Source organism: Punica granatum, chromosome 1, assembly GCF_007655135.1.
Source record: "Punica granatum isolate Tunisia-2019 chromosome 1, ASM765513v2, whole genome shotgun sequence".
NCBI lineage: Eukaryota > Viridiplantae > Streptophyta > Magnoliopsida > Myrtales > Lythraceae > Punica > Punica granatum.
In genome coordinates, this window is record NC_045127.1 from 6422370 (window position 1) to 6438704 (window position 16335).

The 16335-nt window shown below is 43.5% G+C and overlaps 4 protein-coding genes across 5 annotated transcripts; 1 reads left to right on the forward strand and 3 right to left on the reverse strand.

The window, feature by feature from the left end:
- Positions 1-1221: 1221 nt before the first annotated feature.
- LOC116192645 (nodulin-26-like) lies at positions 1222-2552 on the reverse strand. Its single transcript, XM_031521241.1, has 5 exons — positions 2396-2552; positions 2081-2299; positions 1757-1966; positions 1595-1656; positions 1222-1451 (listed from the first exon to the last, which is right to left on the reverse strand). The coding sequence occupies exons 1-5, from the start codon at positions 2540-2542 to the stop codon at positions 1247-1249; spliced, it is 843 nt and encodes a 280-aa protein (XP_031377101.1). The 5' UTR covers positions 2543-2552; the 3' UTR covers positions 1222-1246.
- Positions 2553-3046: 494 nt separating this feature from the next.
- LOC116192762 (E3 ubiquitin-protein ligase CSU1) lies at positions 3047-4701 on the reverse strand. Its single transcript, XM_031521397.1, has 2 exons — positions 4350-4701; positions 3047-3981 (listed from the first exon to the last, which is right to left on the reverse strand). The coding sequence occupies exons 1-2, from the start codon at positions 4586-4588 to the stop codon at positions 3306-3308; spliced, it is 915 nt and encodes a 304-aa protein (XP_031377257.1). The 5' UTR covers positions 4589-4701; the 3' UTR covers positions 3047-3305.
- A 1140-nt stretch (positions 4702-5841) lies between these two features.
- On the forward strand, positions 5842-9284 carry LOC116192100 (probable protein phosphatase 2C 9). Its single transcript, XM_031520535.1, has 6 exons — positions 5842-6252; positions 6351-6506; positions 7215-7454; positions 7936-8212; positions 8455-8609; positions 8800-9284. Exons 2-6 carry the CDS (start codon positions 6468-6470, stop codon positions 8938-8940), a joined length of 852 nt encoding a protein of 283 aa, XP_031376395.1. The 5' UTR covers positions 5842-6252; positions 6351-6467; the 3' UTR covers positions 8941-9284.
- Positions 9285-10439: 1155 nt separating this feature from the next.
- Positions 10440-16080, reverse strand: LOC116192098. Of its 2 annotated transcripts, XM_031520534.1 has the most exons (5): positions 15002-16078; positions 14196-14337; positions 12587-14119; positions 11669-12490; positions 10440-11254 (listed from the first exon to the last, which is right to left on the reverse strand). In XM_031520534.1, the coding sequence occupies exons 1-5, from the start codon at positions 15922-15924 to the stop codon at positions 10859-10861; spliced, it is 3816 nt and encodes a 1271-aa protein (XP_031376394.1). In that variant the 5' UTR covers positions 15925-16078; the 3' UTR covers positions 10440-10858. The 2 variants fall into 2 exon arrangements, with proteins under 2 accessions (XP_031376394.1, XP_031376393.1); XM_031520533.1 differs by having other exon boundaries at positions 11669-14119; positions 15002-16080.
- Positions 16081-16335: the final 255 nt, after the last annotated feature.

Below are 16335 nucleotides of genomic sequence, written 5' to 3' on the forward strand. Positions count from 1 at the left end.
GATGAAGGCCTATTTCGTAGGATGGATTATTTGTACAATGAAGTAGGATGGATTATTTGTGGAATGAAATGGTGTCAAATTATGTGGAGATTTCATTCCATTTCAATATATGCCGGACAGTTTTATAAGTCCTCCCCAAAACATAATATTATTATGGATTTAACCTCTAACAAGATGTGCTACTTTAAAGGTGAATATTTGGAAGGTCAATAGGAGGATGTCCCGTCACAATGTGTCGAATGATAATTATTATGTTATTTAGTAATAAAGGTTTCACTTTTTAGGTTAATTCTATGTGCACGCGCTATAGTTTAATAAAATACCGCCTACCACTCATACTTTATAAATATGACAATAATCCTCCTAATATAATTGTAAAATGGCACCTATGTGATGTCATGGGGAAATGTTTACTTATTTTTCTGATAAAAAAAGTTGTTATTTTTTAATGTAGTCAAACGCCTATTAGTAAGAAAATTATTCTTTAGTGAGATGAGACGTTTTTGGGAGGAGCTTATTAATACGAATACAACAAAACTTTAGTTAAATAACTCTTCTTTTTTTTTGGCGCCAAAGCAAATTCTCTTATACAATAATTCTATTTTTTTTGCCAAAGCAAATTCTCTTAGCTCCTGAGCTCAGATTCATTCCTTCCACTGCCATGTTCCTAAGGTTCAGCTTTTCCATAGAGTTGATTATCGAACATGACGTTGGTAGCATTGTTATCAGAACCGGACCGGACCGGCCGGTTCGACCGGTCGGACCGGGAACCGGCACCAAGTCCGGTCCGGTTCGCCTAAAAACCGAAATGGCAGCTTTGAACCGCCGGACCCATTGAACCGGCCGGTTTTAAGCAAAATTTCATTAAACCGGCCGGTTCTATGGGTTTTTATGGGTTTCCTATTTAATGTAAAAATTGGTTGGTTGTGTAAAGATTTGAACTCATGACCTCTTACTTTTCATATTAGCATACTACCAACCAAGCCACCACCACTTTTTTGTTCTTTTAACTCTACTTTTAAGTACTTATTAAAATAAAATATTTATTTTGAAGTAAGAAATATTAAATATAGATACTTTCTTATACTATTGTTATATTTCTTTAAAATCATCATACTTTTATCTTAATTATCATAATTTTTTTAATAATATGAATATTTATTTTATTTTAAATAAACGAGCGGTCCGACCCATCGAACCCCCGGTTGGACCCATAAACCCATGACCCCGTACCCCTTCCGGTTCATCATCCGGTCCGGTTCTGATAACACTGGTTGGTAGTCTCGTCGTCTCTCTCGGTTTGTGGCTCTCGGAGGATGCCGTATACCAACGCTGCTGCCAAACCGCCGACAACAGGGGACACCATGAAGACCCAAAGATTCTTGTACTCTCCAGAGACGATAGCAGGGCCGACACTCCTTGCAGGGTTCATCGAAGCTCCAGTTATCGGCCTGCAAGCAACACTTGGTCTTGAGACTTGAAGATGGAGAAACAATTGCGTTACTTTCAACTTAAACCTTTTAGAGAAACCGGTCTGTTAATACTCGAGTTAGCGCATATTGCGATACAATTCATAGTTTATCACTTTGTTTACCCGGCAATCATAACGTTGAACATCACGGTGCCACCAATTGCAGCTCCGGACGAGCCTTTACTCTGCAACCAATGAGGCCAAAGTTGGAATTGATTCGGGCATTGTTACGTCACAGCAAATTCATGCTTGTGTATGGAACTAGATTGAGGACTGTTGTCTTACAGCTCGGGGATCAGTAGCGACCCCGCAGATAGTGAACACCAAAAAGAAGGTGATTATGAATTCCCATGCGATGGCTTCGAGATCAGTAGTCGTATCCTTGTACTGAGTTGCCATTGCCTTGATGTTGCTGTCCGGGCCATGAAACAGCGCTCTCAGGGTGAGGCTCGCCCCCATTGCACCGAGGAACTGACACAAAATATACATTGGCGTCTGCTAGGGCCCAAAATATGAAAGAGAAAACAAGAGTTCAGCCATTATTAGTTAAACTGGAAAATCTCTCGAGAGAAAAAGAATGAGTGCATCAGAAGACAGTTAAAAGCTTACGAGTTTCCATGAGAGTTGCCGGGAAGCGGCTAATGAGATGGTGACAGCAGGATTAAAATGGCCGCCCGAGATGTGCCCGACTGCATATATCATGACCATCAGAACTAGTCCCCAGACCAGTCCGATTCCCACGATCGTGAGGCTCTGTATCTGGTTCACAAGAGCAGCTCCACACCCCGCAAAGATGAGAACGTAAGTGCCTACCAGCTCTGCAACTAACTGAACTCGCGATATCACCAAAGGAAGTTGGATTAATCAGAACGCCAACAGAGGGTACTGAATAACTATATCGCATTTTTCCTCGAAAAAGAATACCTTTTGGAAGTTCGAGGGCAATGCAATGGCAGCTGAGGATAATTTGTGGGGCCGGGGCCGATTACGCTTCACTTCCTCCATGATAGAGTGGTTGGTGGGTAGCTCGTGTTTTGGAGAGACAATGGTAATGGAAGGCGAGCTATCCATTGAAGGAGCACTTATTAGTAATCCAGGGAGTGTGATGGCATCTCCTTATAGTTCGAGAACGTAGAACGTTGTTTTGTTTATTGGAGGTGACGACTCGTTCATCGAAAAAGAAATATTTGGCCTTTGTCCTCATAAGTTTCGCAAACGTTCAGTTTATTGGAGGTGATGACTCGTCCATCGAAAAAGAGATATTTGGCCTTTGTCCTCGCAAGCTTCCCGATCCCGAGAATCCGAGTTCATTATCTTGAAGTCATTTTCGAAGATAGGCCTGCTTGCTTTGTTTTTCTGGGATTGTCATTCTGTTCCTCCATGAACAGGAATAAACGGCAAGCCCAGCGGCTTATGCAATTCAGACAGAGGAGAAATACGACTGGATAACAGAATCAGCACAGAGAATAATTCAAGCCGTGTATAATTATAATTGTGAGTCAAAAACGACTGTTTTACTCGGTCCACAAGCAAGACAAATGAGAAATCGACCACTGAAGCATCTAGAGGATCTAATCTATGAATGGCACTGTCATAAAAACATCAACTAGCACGGGAGACTTTGGAAGCCCACCTTCGGATAATCATTCATGTTCATGTGAAAAAGCGCGAGCGCATCGAATCTTGGATAAATAGTACGATCGAAAAACGAAATCTGTAGATAAGAAAGATTACAAAGAAAGTTATAAACTGCTGATCCCTTTCTATCTTTCTAGTCTTGTCCAGAAGCAACTTGATGTCGTACATTTCAAAGAAAAGGGAATCAGTCGAGTCATCAGGTCTTTGTTGCTGGCCTAACCAGCCCTAACCCAGACCCACTTCCCAAATGCTTGAAATCCTTAGCTTCGAGATGATCTCCATGACCAGCGAATCCCGTCCCTCCTTTCTCAAGGTTCACCAAGTTTCTCTCTTTACAGGGTTTGTTGCAGACGAGACAAACCTTATCAACCACAACAAACTTCTCGGCACATTTCTTGCAGTAGACATGCCCACAGGAGCTGATAGCCGAGAGAGCCAGAGTGTTGGTAAGGGTGACCTTGCAGCTCGGGCAGATATAAGTTTGATCCAGAGAGCTCGAGCTCTTCGTGTCGCTGCTGTCCTCTGAGAAATGGATCGGGAAGAGGGACTTGAGCTTCAGCTTCTCCTTGCCTTCCGGGCAGATTGTACTGGTCAATGGGGCATCCACCTTCATAGGCGCTTCTGGAGTTGCAGAAGGGAGCCAAAATGCTTTCATCGTACGGAGGGCTTCCGCTTCATAAGAAGTAGCCTTCACACTGTTCGCCCCGTGAAAGCCATTCTTGTCTCGGCCATGGCTTCTGTCACTCGACTGAGGAACCGCACCGTGGTTCTGCTGATCAAACGCTTCAAGCTCTCGGGCTTTTTGCATTATCAGCTTCTCTTCTTCCTCGTCTTTCTCCTGCTTCTGCTGAGCAGCGTATGCGGCTAACTTCCTGTCATCATTAGAGCAAGTTTTTAGAGCAATCCAAGCAGTTAAATCTAGGGTTAACAAATCTCTGATTACTCTGAACCATGGAATTGAACAATCACCAATCGAGTATCGGACATGGAAATCCATCACTATCATGAAACCAGACAACCATCCCTGCATTGATACAGCCCGGAACTCGCAATTTCCTATCATATTTCATTCCCAGCAGAATCAAAAACTCGCCACCGATACAGCTGATGCAAATTTCAAAACTTTGTGTACAAAAACCAAAATTCAACCCAGCGAGCACATCCAACCGACCGCAATTGGACAGAACATCAGGGGAAAAGCAAACAACCTCAAGAATTCCGTAGGGAAAACCAATCGAACCTTTGGATGTCCTTCTTCTGAGCCAAGAGACACTCGAGGATGCACTCTTTGCAGAAGACGTGGCCCTTCTGGCAGCACATGGGGTCGATGAAGGGCTTGAGGCAAAGGCAGCAGGCGTCGAAGGGCTTGATCGAGTCTTTGCCGAGCCTCTCCCTCTGGGTCCCGTACCCGAGCTTCCGCTTCTCATCGTACGTGAAGAAGGCGAGGTCATTGTTGTTCTTCGAGTGCCTCTGAGGCATTGTGCTTTCCCCTCTTCTGGATCGATCGGATCAAATCGGAGGAGTCAATCGGAGCAGAGCAATAAAACCCTAATCCTTATGGAATTGAGCTGAGGGATAATTGCTCTCGAAACGTTTCTTTCTTTACTGCGTGTTCTTGTCGGTTAATTTAGGCAAACAGGTCCTTCCTTTTTAAAAATCTTCCGTTTTAGTCCTTGAACTTTAATGTTTCGTTTGATTTTGCAGTTAAAATCACAAAATTTTAACTTTAACTTTAACTCAACACACTACACAGCAAAAATTTTACATTTCTCAAGTAAAAAATTTTAACTTTAACTTTAACTTTAACTCAACACACTACATAATCATTTGTTATTTTCCACAATCAAAATCAAAATTACTTTAACTCTGAAACCAAACGCACCAATTAATGTTTTCTAATGCGATCCATAAACTCCAATATCTTTTTTTTCTCTAAACGAACGGTCCAATCAGACCATCTACGCCGGTTAGAGCACGTCCAAAAAATTTACTTTCCACATGTTCCCAAGAGCTAATACCTTTTCTTTTTTTATATACGGTTACCGACGACTAATACTGTAAGAATAAAGGGACACACTCTTATTACATAAAACTAATCTCTAATTGTTATACATTCATTTTATTTGTCTCGTTGAAATTCATCTATCTTGATATTTTCTGATGACACTACGAGGTGTTTTCAACATATTGATCAAAATTAATTATCGTTCAAGCATCCCTGATATTTTAACCATTACAAAAGAAATTCTCAATTTCACCCGAAAGTTTTTTTTTCTTTTTGACAGAACTCACGGCCATAATTTTATCTTTGTAATTTTCGTGGCCTTCACCAGCCTAAATTTTGATAAAAACGCGTACCACCAATATTCCTATATATTGACTTCTCTGAGTTCTAAGTTAGTTTATTTGCATGGACAACATCCGAAAACAGCTACATATTGTTTCGGGTAACGTTTTGGATTGGACAAGAAATAACAGCTATATATTGTTTCCGATGCGCTAATGGTCGGATAAACTCGACCGACTGAAAACTATCGGGACAGAGACTCATTCAACTCTTGCAACAACAAAAATGGAATTTGCTAAGGTCGGAAGTCATTCGATTCGGTGAGAACATAAATGGATGAATAATTATAGTACAAGAAAAAAGAAAAAAAGAAACCCATTAAGGAAAAAGAGAGGCATTAGAAGCAGACCAGAACAGTGGAAAACAAGCCCCGAGTCAACGCCAAGGAAGGAGCAATGGCCTTTCTTGCAGCCTTTTCCTTTGTTCCTTAATATATATATATGCATATATACAACATATACATACACGCCTGCTTTTCCATCCTTTCTTTCCCGTCACAGCGAAGACTTCCACAACAGTTCATAGGATCGCAAAAATATATATATAAAACCTGAATTCTCTCACAGCACCCTTTCGATGATTCCTTCTTCTGGGATTTATAATATATTTCTTTAAAAATTTCGTGATTTTGGGTGCTGTTTATATGCAGCTTCCCTTTTGGAAAAGGTCTTGATTGATTGTTCACTCTTATCATCCTCTTCTACCCCCGTTCACCCTCACACCCCATCTTATTCAAATTGCTTGTTCAAGCTGACGAAGGAGAACAAGAATTGCAAGCTTCTTCTGATTGGTCGGGGTAAGTAAGACCAGGTCCTTCTGAGGTCGACCCTTGATTCTTTAGGGTTTGATCTTTTTTCAGCCTGTAGTGATGGAGCTCGTGATTTGATGGTGCAGCTTCTTTCGAGGTTTGGGACGTGGGTTTGATGCAGAAATTTCGATTGGAGCTGGAATTTTTGTGAAAGTCGGTGACTTTTTTGCTCCACGAGTTGGAGTTCGAGGTGGAGAACTTCCATGGATAAGTTATGCTGTTTCAACGGTTCCAATCCTCAGGTAGGAGATACGGCTTTTAGCTTTCTGCGGTTTTGAATCAAAAGCTGCACCGTTGTGGTCCCGCTGCTTTAGCCGAGGCTCTAACCAGAGATACTGTTTAATTGCCTGCTTGTCAAACATATTATTATTAGTCCGGCCTTAAGGTGTTTCGGAGGTTTCGATTTAGATGTTTCTTCGGTGTTGTATGCGATTGTAATCAATCCTGTGATTCGAGACTGAGTGTGAATGGGCTGATGGGTAGTTGATCCCCTTTGAACCAGACTTTCTGCTGGAATTATCTTGTGGAGGTTGTACTGAATTTGTGCCCCTTCACCTGACTTGGATATTCCCAGTTCTTTCTGGGGATGGCCGCCTGTGATCCAAGGCTTCTCTTTTTGTTCTGTATTCTTGAATATCAAGTTACTAGTTAATACTGCTTTGTACATGCTGCCTTCTCGATTTGTATAATTTGTTCCAATCATTTTTTTTCTGGCCTGTTGAAATTCGGATTTAAACTATTTCAAATCTTAAAGCATGTATTTTCATGGCTTATGTAATCGGGTGCTTAGTTGTGTTGAGTACGTTTTTGGTCTCCAAGTCTCTCTTTCTAGTTTACTTCGCTCTGTCTCGTTAGGTTCTTCCCTAGTTTCTTGCTTTTGTTGCTTTGTGTTTCTTGAATCATATGGTACCCAAAAGGTCATTTGTTGAATCTCACATTCTTATCTTTAGCCTGTTGGAGGGAAATCATCTTCTGCCTCGGGTAAGGGAAGAAGCCACGAGGGAAGCATCAAGTATGGGTTCAGCCTAGTTAAAGGCAAAGCTAATCATCCCATGGAGGATTATCATGTAGCGAAGTTTGTGCAGAAACAAGGTCGCGAACTCGGCCTCTTTGCCATTTATGATGGCCATTTGGGTGATAGCGTGCCTGCTTACCTACAGAAGCATCTCTTTTCCAATATTCTAAAGGAGGTGAGGGTTTTACTAAAATTGATCGTGCATGATCCTAATATTTCAAGGTTGAAACAGGGACTTGGAAGCTGAGAGAGGTGGTTGCCTGTAAATTCCGGAAAATGGATCCTTTGTCGTTGTCTGAAGTTCATAAGCAGAACTGGAAATTTTATTTTATGATAATTGGGCTGTCGATATAAGTCAAAACTTTTGTCCCAAGAGTGCCCTTTTTTTTGCTTAATAAAAGCAGGTGCAGAGGATCTCTATCCTTTTTTCTTTCTTTTTTGGCTGAGAAGAGGATCTCTATCCTTTACCTAATTCCTCGCATGTGTAATGAAATTCTCATGTAGCCTCTAGGATCCTATCAAAATTTGGTAAAACGTATGGCCATCACTGAATGATCCAAAATCCTAGCCCTTTCTCCAATGAAGTTCTGCATTCTTTCTTTATACCTATCCTGACAATTGTGTGTATGTGTAATCTGCTAATTTGACTGGTACAGGAAGAGTTCTGGGTCAACCCTGTTGGGTCCATCTCTAAAGCATATCAGATGACAGACAAGTCGATCCTCTCTCATAGCTCTGACCTGGGCCATGGGGGATCCACTGCTGTGACTGCGATTATTGTAAACGGCCGAAGCCTCTGGGTTGCTAATGTTGGAGATTCGAGAGCAGTTCTTTCAAAAGGGGGTCAAGCTATACAGATGAGCATAGACCATGAGCCAAGTACAGAGCGAGGCAGCATCGAAGATAGAGGCGGCTTCGTATCAAATATGCCAGGTTCTTTCTTGAAACTATCTCATAGTTAATTTAGCTTGTAATTTTTATGTTGGCTTCTTAAACGGTTCAAGTATTTGCTTCAAGTTCATATTATGAGTTAAAGCACACTTGTTGAGAAGTTCAGGAGCCCATTATATCTCTGTGATTCTTTGGGTTTTGCTCGAAGTGGGGATCAAAAACCTTTCAGCTTATTGGAGATCTGGTTAGGTCAAGAATTGATGATGGTAATTGCATGTTGCCAGGAGATGTCCCAAGAGTTAATGGGCAGCTTGCAGTTTCTCGTGCTTTCGGAGATAAGGGTCTGAAAACGCATCTCCGCTCTGATCCAGACATTCAAACTGCTGATATTGACGGCACCACTGATCTCTTAATCATTGCAAGTGATGGTCTCTGGAAGGTAATACCTTCCACCTCTGAAACTCAAAGACATTTTTCTTTTTTCTTTTACCGCTCGAAAGTTGTCCCGGTTTTCCATTTCCTTTTCTGGAAAATGGTTTGGAAAACCGAATACAAAAATGTCATATTGCCCTCCAAAGTAAATTATGAAAACATGCAAAACTCGTTTCTGCTGTGCCATGTTTCCTCAGGTGATGGAGAATCAAGAGGCAGTCGAGATTGCAAGAAAGATCAAAGACCCGCATATGGCAGCGAAGCAGTTAACAGCCGAGGCACTTCAGAGAGACAGTAAAGATGATATATCCTGCATTGTTGTTAGATTCAGAGGATAAAAAAAGGGTGACATACACTTGAGCATAAAACGTATATATTTCGTAATAAGAATGATGGATTGAACTGAGGAGAGGTATGTTCGTGGTCGTGGAAGGATTACGGGACTGCTGAAGGAAGAAGAAGTAGGATTTGAATGAGTGGAGTAGTTTCTGGTGTAAATGTTTTTGCTGAAGCTTTGTTCGTTGTGCCTGCTCTCTTGGTTTATTTTGTTCCGATATTTATATGATATATTTCTTTTAAATTCTGAATAATAATTTGCATCGCCTCAGTTTGTAAATGACCAACTCCTATGTTTTTTGTTTCACTGTGGTTGGAGGAAGTACTGTCGGAGTGATTCGGGATTTTTCCGATCATCTTGTCTTCATGGAAATACGCAGAGATAGAGCTTGGGAATAAATGATTTTGATGAACGTGGATGATCTCTCCTAGTCGGGAGAAGACAGTTGCGGATTTGTGATTTTGACAATGATTTGTACGATCCGTATCTTTGAGTACCCGATTAATGTGCTTGTATATGGTGAACGCGATAAACATATGAAACGACAAATTCGACCGGTTGGGTTGGTTCTGATAAGATACTCGTCCCGATTATGAGTAGATTAGTGACCATAGATATGGAGTTTGTCCCGAATGCAGACTAAAAAGACGGTTCTGATGGTTCCTTAAGGGACTGATGCCGTTGGATCACATCATAAATCATGTCATCCAACGGCTGTCATTCCTTATAAAACGGAAGCGATTAGGGTTACAAGCTCCCTCCCCATCCTTCCCTCTCCCATCTGTCTATAAATACTCCCCAGCGGCCGGCCTCCTTCAGCATGAGCGTTCTCTCGCGCCCTGCCTCTGTGTCTGTCTTTTCGGCTGGTCGGTTCATTGTTCATAATGCGCAAATCAAAAGATTTCTGTTTGGTTGGCATGTTGGTGTGTTTGTGACGCCCCTCCTTTCGGCTGCAAGGAGCTGAGATCCGGCAAGGGTCGATTTCTTGATGGCTTTGTTCTTTGGGCGAAAACTAACCGATCCCAAGTCGAAGGGCTCTTCAATCCCCCAGAGATTTTTATTTCTTCTCTGGGGTTGCCCTTCATTTGGGTACATACATACACACGTTCTCCTTTCTTTGATTCATCGTCTTCTTCTTCAGTTGCTCCCCCCTGAAAATTGAAAGTCTTTTTCAAAGAGAGAAGTTCGATTGTTTTGATCGGATCTTGGCTGCTGAAGACTGCCATTACCACTCTTCCTCTCCTGAAACAAACCCAATAAGAACAGAACTGAACTTGATAATTCCTTATCACGCTCGGGCATTACAAAAACAAGGGCTTTTCAATCTTCTCGTACAAAAATTTGATGCTAATAGTAAGGCCCGAATGGTCGGATTCCGGGATAAAACAGAGCAGAGGATTCGATCAAACTCTTTCGAGTTGGAGAATCTAGAAGGCTTCTTGATGGGACTGTTAACTGAGCTTAAGGACTACTTACAGATGATAAATAACAAACCCAACAAAAGACAGACGAGACTCCGTCAATCTGAAGCTAATCGAATCTTCGGATTACATTATAGTTACAGCACGAAGAGATCCATCTCCCCCGGACTACATAGGGGGCTTGCTTTATATGTAAACCGAATGTCTGAGCACCGACACTAGGCTTAAAGGAGTGCCCCATCGAACTACAAGAGAGTCCAGTCTGGACGTGCAACTCGAGTTATACAACCTTACAATAGAACTTTTACCCAAAAAGAGGAGGAAAAACTTACAACAAGGATGCTGGAGACTTAAAACAAACAAACACACGTTCTCAGTTCTACCCTAAGCAAGAGGGATACTGCCCGGTAAGGGTTTTTATCTTCCCTAACTTAATGTTAGTAGCCTACTACCTGTTTTATCTTCCATGTTTCACGACTTCCATCCCAGTTTTCGCTCCTAGAAGAAATTGATTTGCCCCGCGAATTTGGCCTTGCAGTTAAAGCACATGTAGCCCACCGAGCCATCCCCCACATCGAAATCCCCATCGTGACTGAACTGGTTGCCGCACCAAACGCACAAGGCAGTGACCTGATGTTGCCTACTCCCGCTACTGCTGCTACCGCTACTACCCATCTTCGGGAAGAGACCCAAGGCCTCTTTCTCGACCCAGTTAGATTCGAAGCCCTGGCCCATCTGCTGATTGAACGACGAGATATGAGAGCCCTGCCCGCTTGATGGGGCAGACAAAAAGTTGTACTCCATGAACCCCCCACCACCACTCGACTTCATCCCTCCTCCGACTGCTGGTGCATTTCCGGGCTTCTGATTACTTCCATAGAACTCGTTTTGTACCTGCCGGAACATGGTAGAGATAACACGTCACGAATTCTTTTCCACCTCCATCGAGTCATTTCAGCAGATAATAATATTTTGATAATAGATGCCCAGAATCTTACTAGGATAATAATCTAATCCACTATGTGTTTGCACATGCCAAAAAGAAGAAAAGACCCGAAGTAATTAATGTAATTCATGGCAACAGACGCAGAGAATCTCCTTGGAACCATTCTTCCTGGGGGAGCGAAAAAGGTTCAGATAGAGATGTTTCAAAAAAAAAATCTTCACCTGAAAGATTAAGAAAATGAGCAGACTGCTCTTCACAGGACATGAATTATAACTCAAACAAATCTCTTACCACCTAACTTGCCCCCCTCGTGAAAGCATGGGAAACCAGAGGAAAATTTCTCAGCATCTGAATTCAAGTACCTTATCTGAGACCATGTTGAATGCAGGAAAACAGTCTGGCGGCTGTGCCGCTGATGAGGGAACATAATTCAGACCGCTATTTGGCAGAATGTTTACATTTTGCTCCACTCTCCACATTGACTGAGCCATGGGTTCCTCGCGAGGTTTGGGCACTTGCTGATTATACAAACCAGTCATCTGCTCGTTCCTCAAAGTTCCCACATTATCTGCTCGGCGATTATCAGGCACTGCACCTCCATAAAACATATCCAGATTGTAACCAGTGCCACCTGCCTGCTGATGACCTACACTTGGAGAAAGAAAACCAAATGCGGACTCTTTGCTCCGCTTCGACTCCTCGACCGCACTGCCAAAGAAGGTAGCCCCACGATGATCAGAAGTCACTGCTTCAACCCTTCTGGAAGGAGGATTGGCCCACGCTTCGAAGCCCGTGACAGGACCCCCATGTTGCAGAGAATATCGATTGTCAAAGCCAAATGAACTCTTATTGTAGCTCATTGATTCCCCCTGGTTCTGTTTCTCCTCTGCACCAGACACAGAGAGATTCCCACTCTTGTCAACACGATCCCGGTCGCCTGCATAGAGACCTGTAAAACCTCTGTACTCTTTAGGCTCATTGAATGTGGGACCCCGTGCTTCATGCGTATTAAAAACAAAGGCTTGTTGGTTGGGAGAGGTAACAGGCATAATGCCTCCAGAGGGTGTCTCCTTCTCAACATGATTTAAAACAGCTGGATCTGATCGACTTTCAGAAGGGGGCTGAAAATTCCTCATTGTGCCAGAGGAGATCTTCCCCGCACTAGCATCAGGGGATAAGGATTTCTGATGGACAGATAAAACATTGCTGTCAAAGACCTGCTGCTGCTGATGGACAGCTGAATCCAAGCAACTTTCAGAAAGGAGTTGAACATTACTCACCGTGCCAGAGGAGATCTTCCCCACAGTAGCGTCAGGGGATAAGGATTTTTGATGGACAGATAAAAGATTGCTCTCCAAGACCTGTTGCCGCCATGGATTCTGTATTTTAGAGCCAGAAAACCCTTTTACATTCTCATCAAAATCACAATTTTGCTGATTAACTGATGGAATGGCAGGAAAACTATTGTCAGCTTCTGGCACCATCCTTTCAGTAACATTCTCCCCAAAATCAACTGCTTTTTTGCCATTCCAAGAGTTATATGATACGCGTTCTTGCGATCTGCCACCAACTTTGTTTTGGTTATCGTTAGGTGACAATACTTGACTCGAAGAAGGCATACGACTTTCTGAACCACTTTCATTCTCCAGAACAGAAGTTTTAGATCCAGTCGGATCATCGGAAGTAATACATTTTTCCTCACGTCCAAACTGAACCAATGAACATCCCTCCGAACTTATTTTCTGCGTGCCACTATTCAGAACACCCTTGTCCAGTCCAAAGCAGCGATCTTCAATTCCAGAAATTAGCACATTATCCCCTACTTCATCTCCATCATCTGCATCCATTTCTTCCATTGGACTGCCAAAAAGCCTGTTCACTAAACTCTCATTATTGGTAGCATTATTATTCTCAGTGGGAGCAAACACCTCATTTAAAGGAACCGTCTCCTGTCTGCGATCCTCCATTGAGCTAACAGAATCCATGCTCACTTTATTTTCATTTTCGAGGACTTTAAGTTCCTCAGGGGTTTCAGAGGTACCATTCTTGAGAGGGCTAGACGAGATTGTGGTCATATCTTTGCTAACATTATTTTCAGTATTGATTTTACCGCCCTGATCAACCACTTCGACGTTAGCATTCGGTAAGCCAGAATCTATTTCTTTCTTCTCAATATATTCAGTGACATGTTCCTCATCTCTCTTTGACACTGCCACAGGTTCAGTGCAAGGAATATTAACAGGATGACCATCTGATCTCTCTTGTGTTTTGGGGATGGCATCTGACCCGATTTTAGCATGCGGAAGACCCAGAGAACTTTTTTTATTAGCTTCAGTATTGATGGGCATAGCAGAAGAAACTCTTTCAGTGCCAATCTGTTCTTGCATTCTAGGGGTTCTCCTTTGCACACGATTAGTTTCTCCACAAGCTTCAACCCTCTTAACATAGTCCTTGATGTGGTTCCCGAAATGACTACTGTAACGATTTTTCTCCTCAAACAATTTGTGGCACAACTGGCACTCATACTTTCCATCTTTCATGATCACCGAATCACCACTGGTTGCACCATTTCTCGCACTTCTTGACTTCTTGTGAGATGATAAAAGATGGAGTAGCAAATTGTCCTTCTCCTCAAAACTCATCGTGCACTTGTGGCACCTGTAAGTCTCTTTTGTCCAAGACTTCCCCGGGCTCCCACTCGTAGGTAATGGTGATTGGTTCAGATGATCGGCAGGAATAGAAGAAATGGGAACTGCTGAAAGACAGACAACCCCATTCTGCTTCTGGTCCATCTGGTGAGTAGGATCTGCAGACTGAAATCCCAAAAAATGAAAAAAGTTACAAATATATGTCTATCTAACCAAGACAAGGAAGACAATGAATACTGACATTTTCAGAAGCCATTTTGCAAGCAGACCAGCTACTTTCATCAACTGGACCAGACGTTTCATGAGTTGCATCTTGAACTCCAAAGGATGAGGACAGGTGTGCAGACACATCCTTGGAGGATTCAAACTGCTGTCCATCAGGGCTATACACAAAATTAAAAGGTTAAATGTGAAAAGGTGAACCATAAGGCATAAGCTTAAAATGCAGAAGATCACAAAACATCTCTATGGGATTTAGCAGATAAGTTGTGATTAGCAATTCAGGATATTTTACCTCAGAAATCGACACAAAATGCAAGGACTGAATAATGAAGTACGGACTACATCAAATGGTTGCCAACCATAACAAGAAGGTTGGATAAACAATGAATGTTCCATTGACCTAGAAGCTTACTGGCAGTCTGCTTGAAGAAAAGGTTACAACAAATCTAATTACATTGAAGTCAACAGTCAGCAATAGAAAACGAAACGAAAAGCTTAAAGCTTTCTCTTAAACAAACAAAGGATGTAATTTATACTGCAGCAATGGGAAAAGCAAGCATAATGCAACAATGGGTAGCGCAGCCCAAAAGCAGGCACAAGCTATCTATTTTGGTAAGTCCACCTCAGCTAATGCTGTTTATCGTCTAAGCACCGAGATCTTCCAATTCAAGCTTCTCGGGATATTTCTCTATACTCGCATAATAACTCGCGATATTCTGATCCCGGTTCTTACGCGGCTCTGACCATAAATGGAATCCACCTCGGAGGAACCTTAAAATGAAACGGAACACAGGAAAAAGATAATTCGCAAGTTAAAGAAAGCACCTTATATATCGGCTACAACCGAGCCAAACTCGATCGCGATCATTCTTGATGCTAAGCAACAGCTTCCACCCGTTAGGCAGCACGTCCCCGAGACTCCTCGCATCAACAATCTTCCTCTTCTTCCTCCTGCTCCCCCACTCCCCACTCAGACCCCTCAAGAATCCCGAGAGCTCCTCCTCCGTCCTCATGCCCTCAGTCCTCCTCCTCAATTCGTCTTCGAACAGGTCCAAGTCTCCGACCTCCACTGCCTTTCCCTTCTCAGTAGAGTTTTCATCCTCGTCACCCTCAAATGCGAGGACTTCCTTCCCCTCGCTCAAACTCTCGAAGTTCACTAAAGAAGCCTCAGGCTTTCTCGGCCGCCCCCGCTTCCGATTACAGAACCCTAGGTCTACGACCCCGATTGGGATGCTCTGAAGGACGGAATCGGAGGTCTCGGGAACAGACTCATCGTACCTAACAGGAACAGCGATCAAGCTACTTTCGTCCTCGGGAGTGGTAGGTAGAGGGGGCTCGGACTCAGCATGAGGGTAGAAGAGGCCTTTGAGCAGGGAGATTATGCGGGAGTTCTCTTCCTCGAAGGGCTCGGGGTTCTTTTGGCGGGAAATGGGGGCTGGGGGATGGGGAGGGTTGGAGGTGGTGCGGGGGGCCAGGCGGAGGCGGAAGTAGGTCTGTTTACGGCTACCGGCGGACTCGTTGAAGACGGAGCGGTCGATTTTGGGGATCGGGATGACGACATCGTCCTGGCAGGAGGAGGAGGAGGAGGGAGAGGGGGAGGAGAGGAGGGAGAGGGAGTAGAGCTCGGACTGGGAGAGGAGGCGGAGGTCGATCAGTGGGAGGCTCTCGAACCGGAGGTGGCGGCTGTCGTCAGCGGCGGTGGCGGTGGGGGTGGCGGTGGCGGAGGAGTCCACGGTGGCGGAGGCCATTTTCGCATTTAGGAGACAGAGAGAGAGAGAGTGTGTATTGTGTGTGAAACTGATTACAGAGAGAGAGAGAGAGAGAGAGAGAAACAGGGACAGAGAGAGAGAGAGAGAGAGAGAGTTGGATTTTTTGTTGGGAAAGGTTTGATGATATTTGGGTAATTAGGGATCCGATTGGGTGTTTTGGGCGCAAATCAGATTATTTTAGGAGCAGAACTGCACGTGTGCTTTAAGTGGGTGACAGTATCTACCTCTGCGGAAGCGATTACCTACTTCCGGCGCACTGTACACCCAGTGAAGCCCAATGGGCCTAGGCTTTGCGACTAAGAATGCCGATTCGCGGCGTATCACGGTTACAGGGTCAGGCATGACAGATTGATCGGCCGTGAGGTGTCGACCCGGCGCGGGACGAATTGC

What these genes read in the sequence shown, in the direction of transcription:
- LOC116192100 (XM_031520535.1), top strand. Translation starts at nt 6,468, where the DNA reads ATGGATAAGTTATGCTGTTTCAACGGTTCCAATCCTCAG. An exon ending in TCAACGGTTCCAATCCTCAG is followed by an intron (nt 6,507 to 7,214) that starts GTAGGAGATACG and finishes TCTTATCTTTAG; the next exon opens with CCTGTTGGAGGGAAATCATC. An exon ending in CTTCGTATCAAATATGCCAG is followed by an intron (nt 8,213 to 8,454) that starts GTTCTTTCTTGA and finishes GCATGTTGCCAG; the next exon opens with GAGATGTCCCAAGAGTTAAT.
- LOC116192762 (XM_031521397.1), bottom strand. Translation starts at nt 4,588, where the DNA reads ATGCCTCAGAGGCACTCGAAGAACAACAATGACCTCGCCTTCTTCACG. An exon ending in CAGAAGAAGGACATCCAAAG is followed by an intron (nt 3,982 to 4,349) that starts GTTCGATTGGTT and finishes TAATGATGACAG; the next exon opens with GAAGTTAGCCGCATACGCTG.
- LOC116192645 (XM_031521241.1), bottom strand. Translation starts at nt 2,542, where the DNA reads ATGGATAGCTCGCCTTCCATTACCATTGTCTCTCCAAAACACGAGCTA. An exon ending in TGCCCTCGAACTTCCAAAAG is followed by an intron (nt 2,300 to 2,395) that starts GTATTCTTTTTC and finishes TCGCGAGTTCAG; the next exon opens with TTAGTTGCAGAGCTGGTAGG. An exon ending in TCGCTACTGATCCCCGAGCT is followed by an intron (nt 1,657 to 1,756) that starts GTAAGACAACAG and finishes CATTGGTTGCAG; the next exon opens with AGTAAAGGCTCGTCCGGAGC.
- LOC116192098 (XM_031520533.1), bottom strand. Translation starts at nt 15,924, where the DNA reads ATGGCCTCCGCCACCGTGGACTCCTCCGCCACCGCCACCCCCACCGCC. An exon ending in GGTTGTAGCCGATATATAAG is followed by an intron (nt 14,338 to 15,001) that starts GTGCTTTCTTTA and finishes TTTTGTGTATAG; the next exon opens with CCCTGATGGACAGCAGTTTG. An exon ending in TCAACATGGTCTCAGATAAG is followed by an intron (nt 11,255 to 11,668) that starts GTACTTGAATTC and finishes ATGTTCCGGCAG; the next exon opens with GTACAAAACGAGTTCTATGG.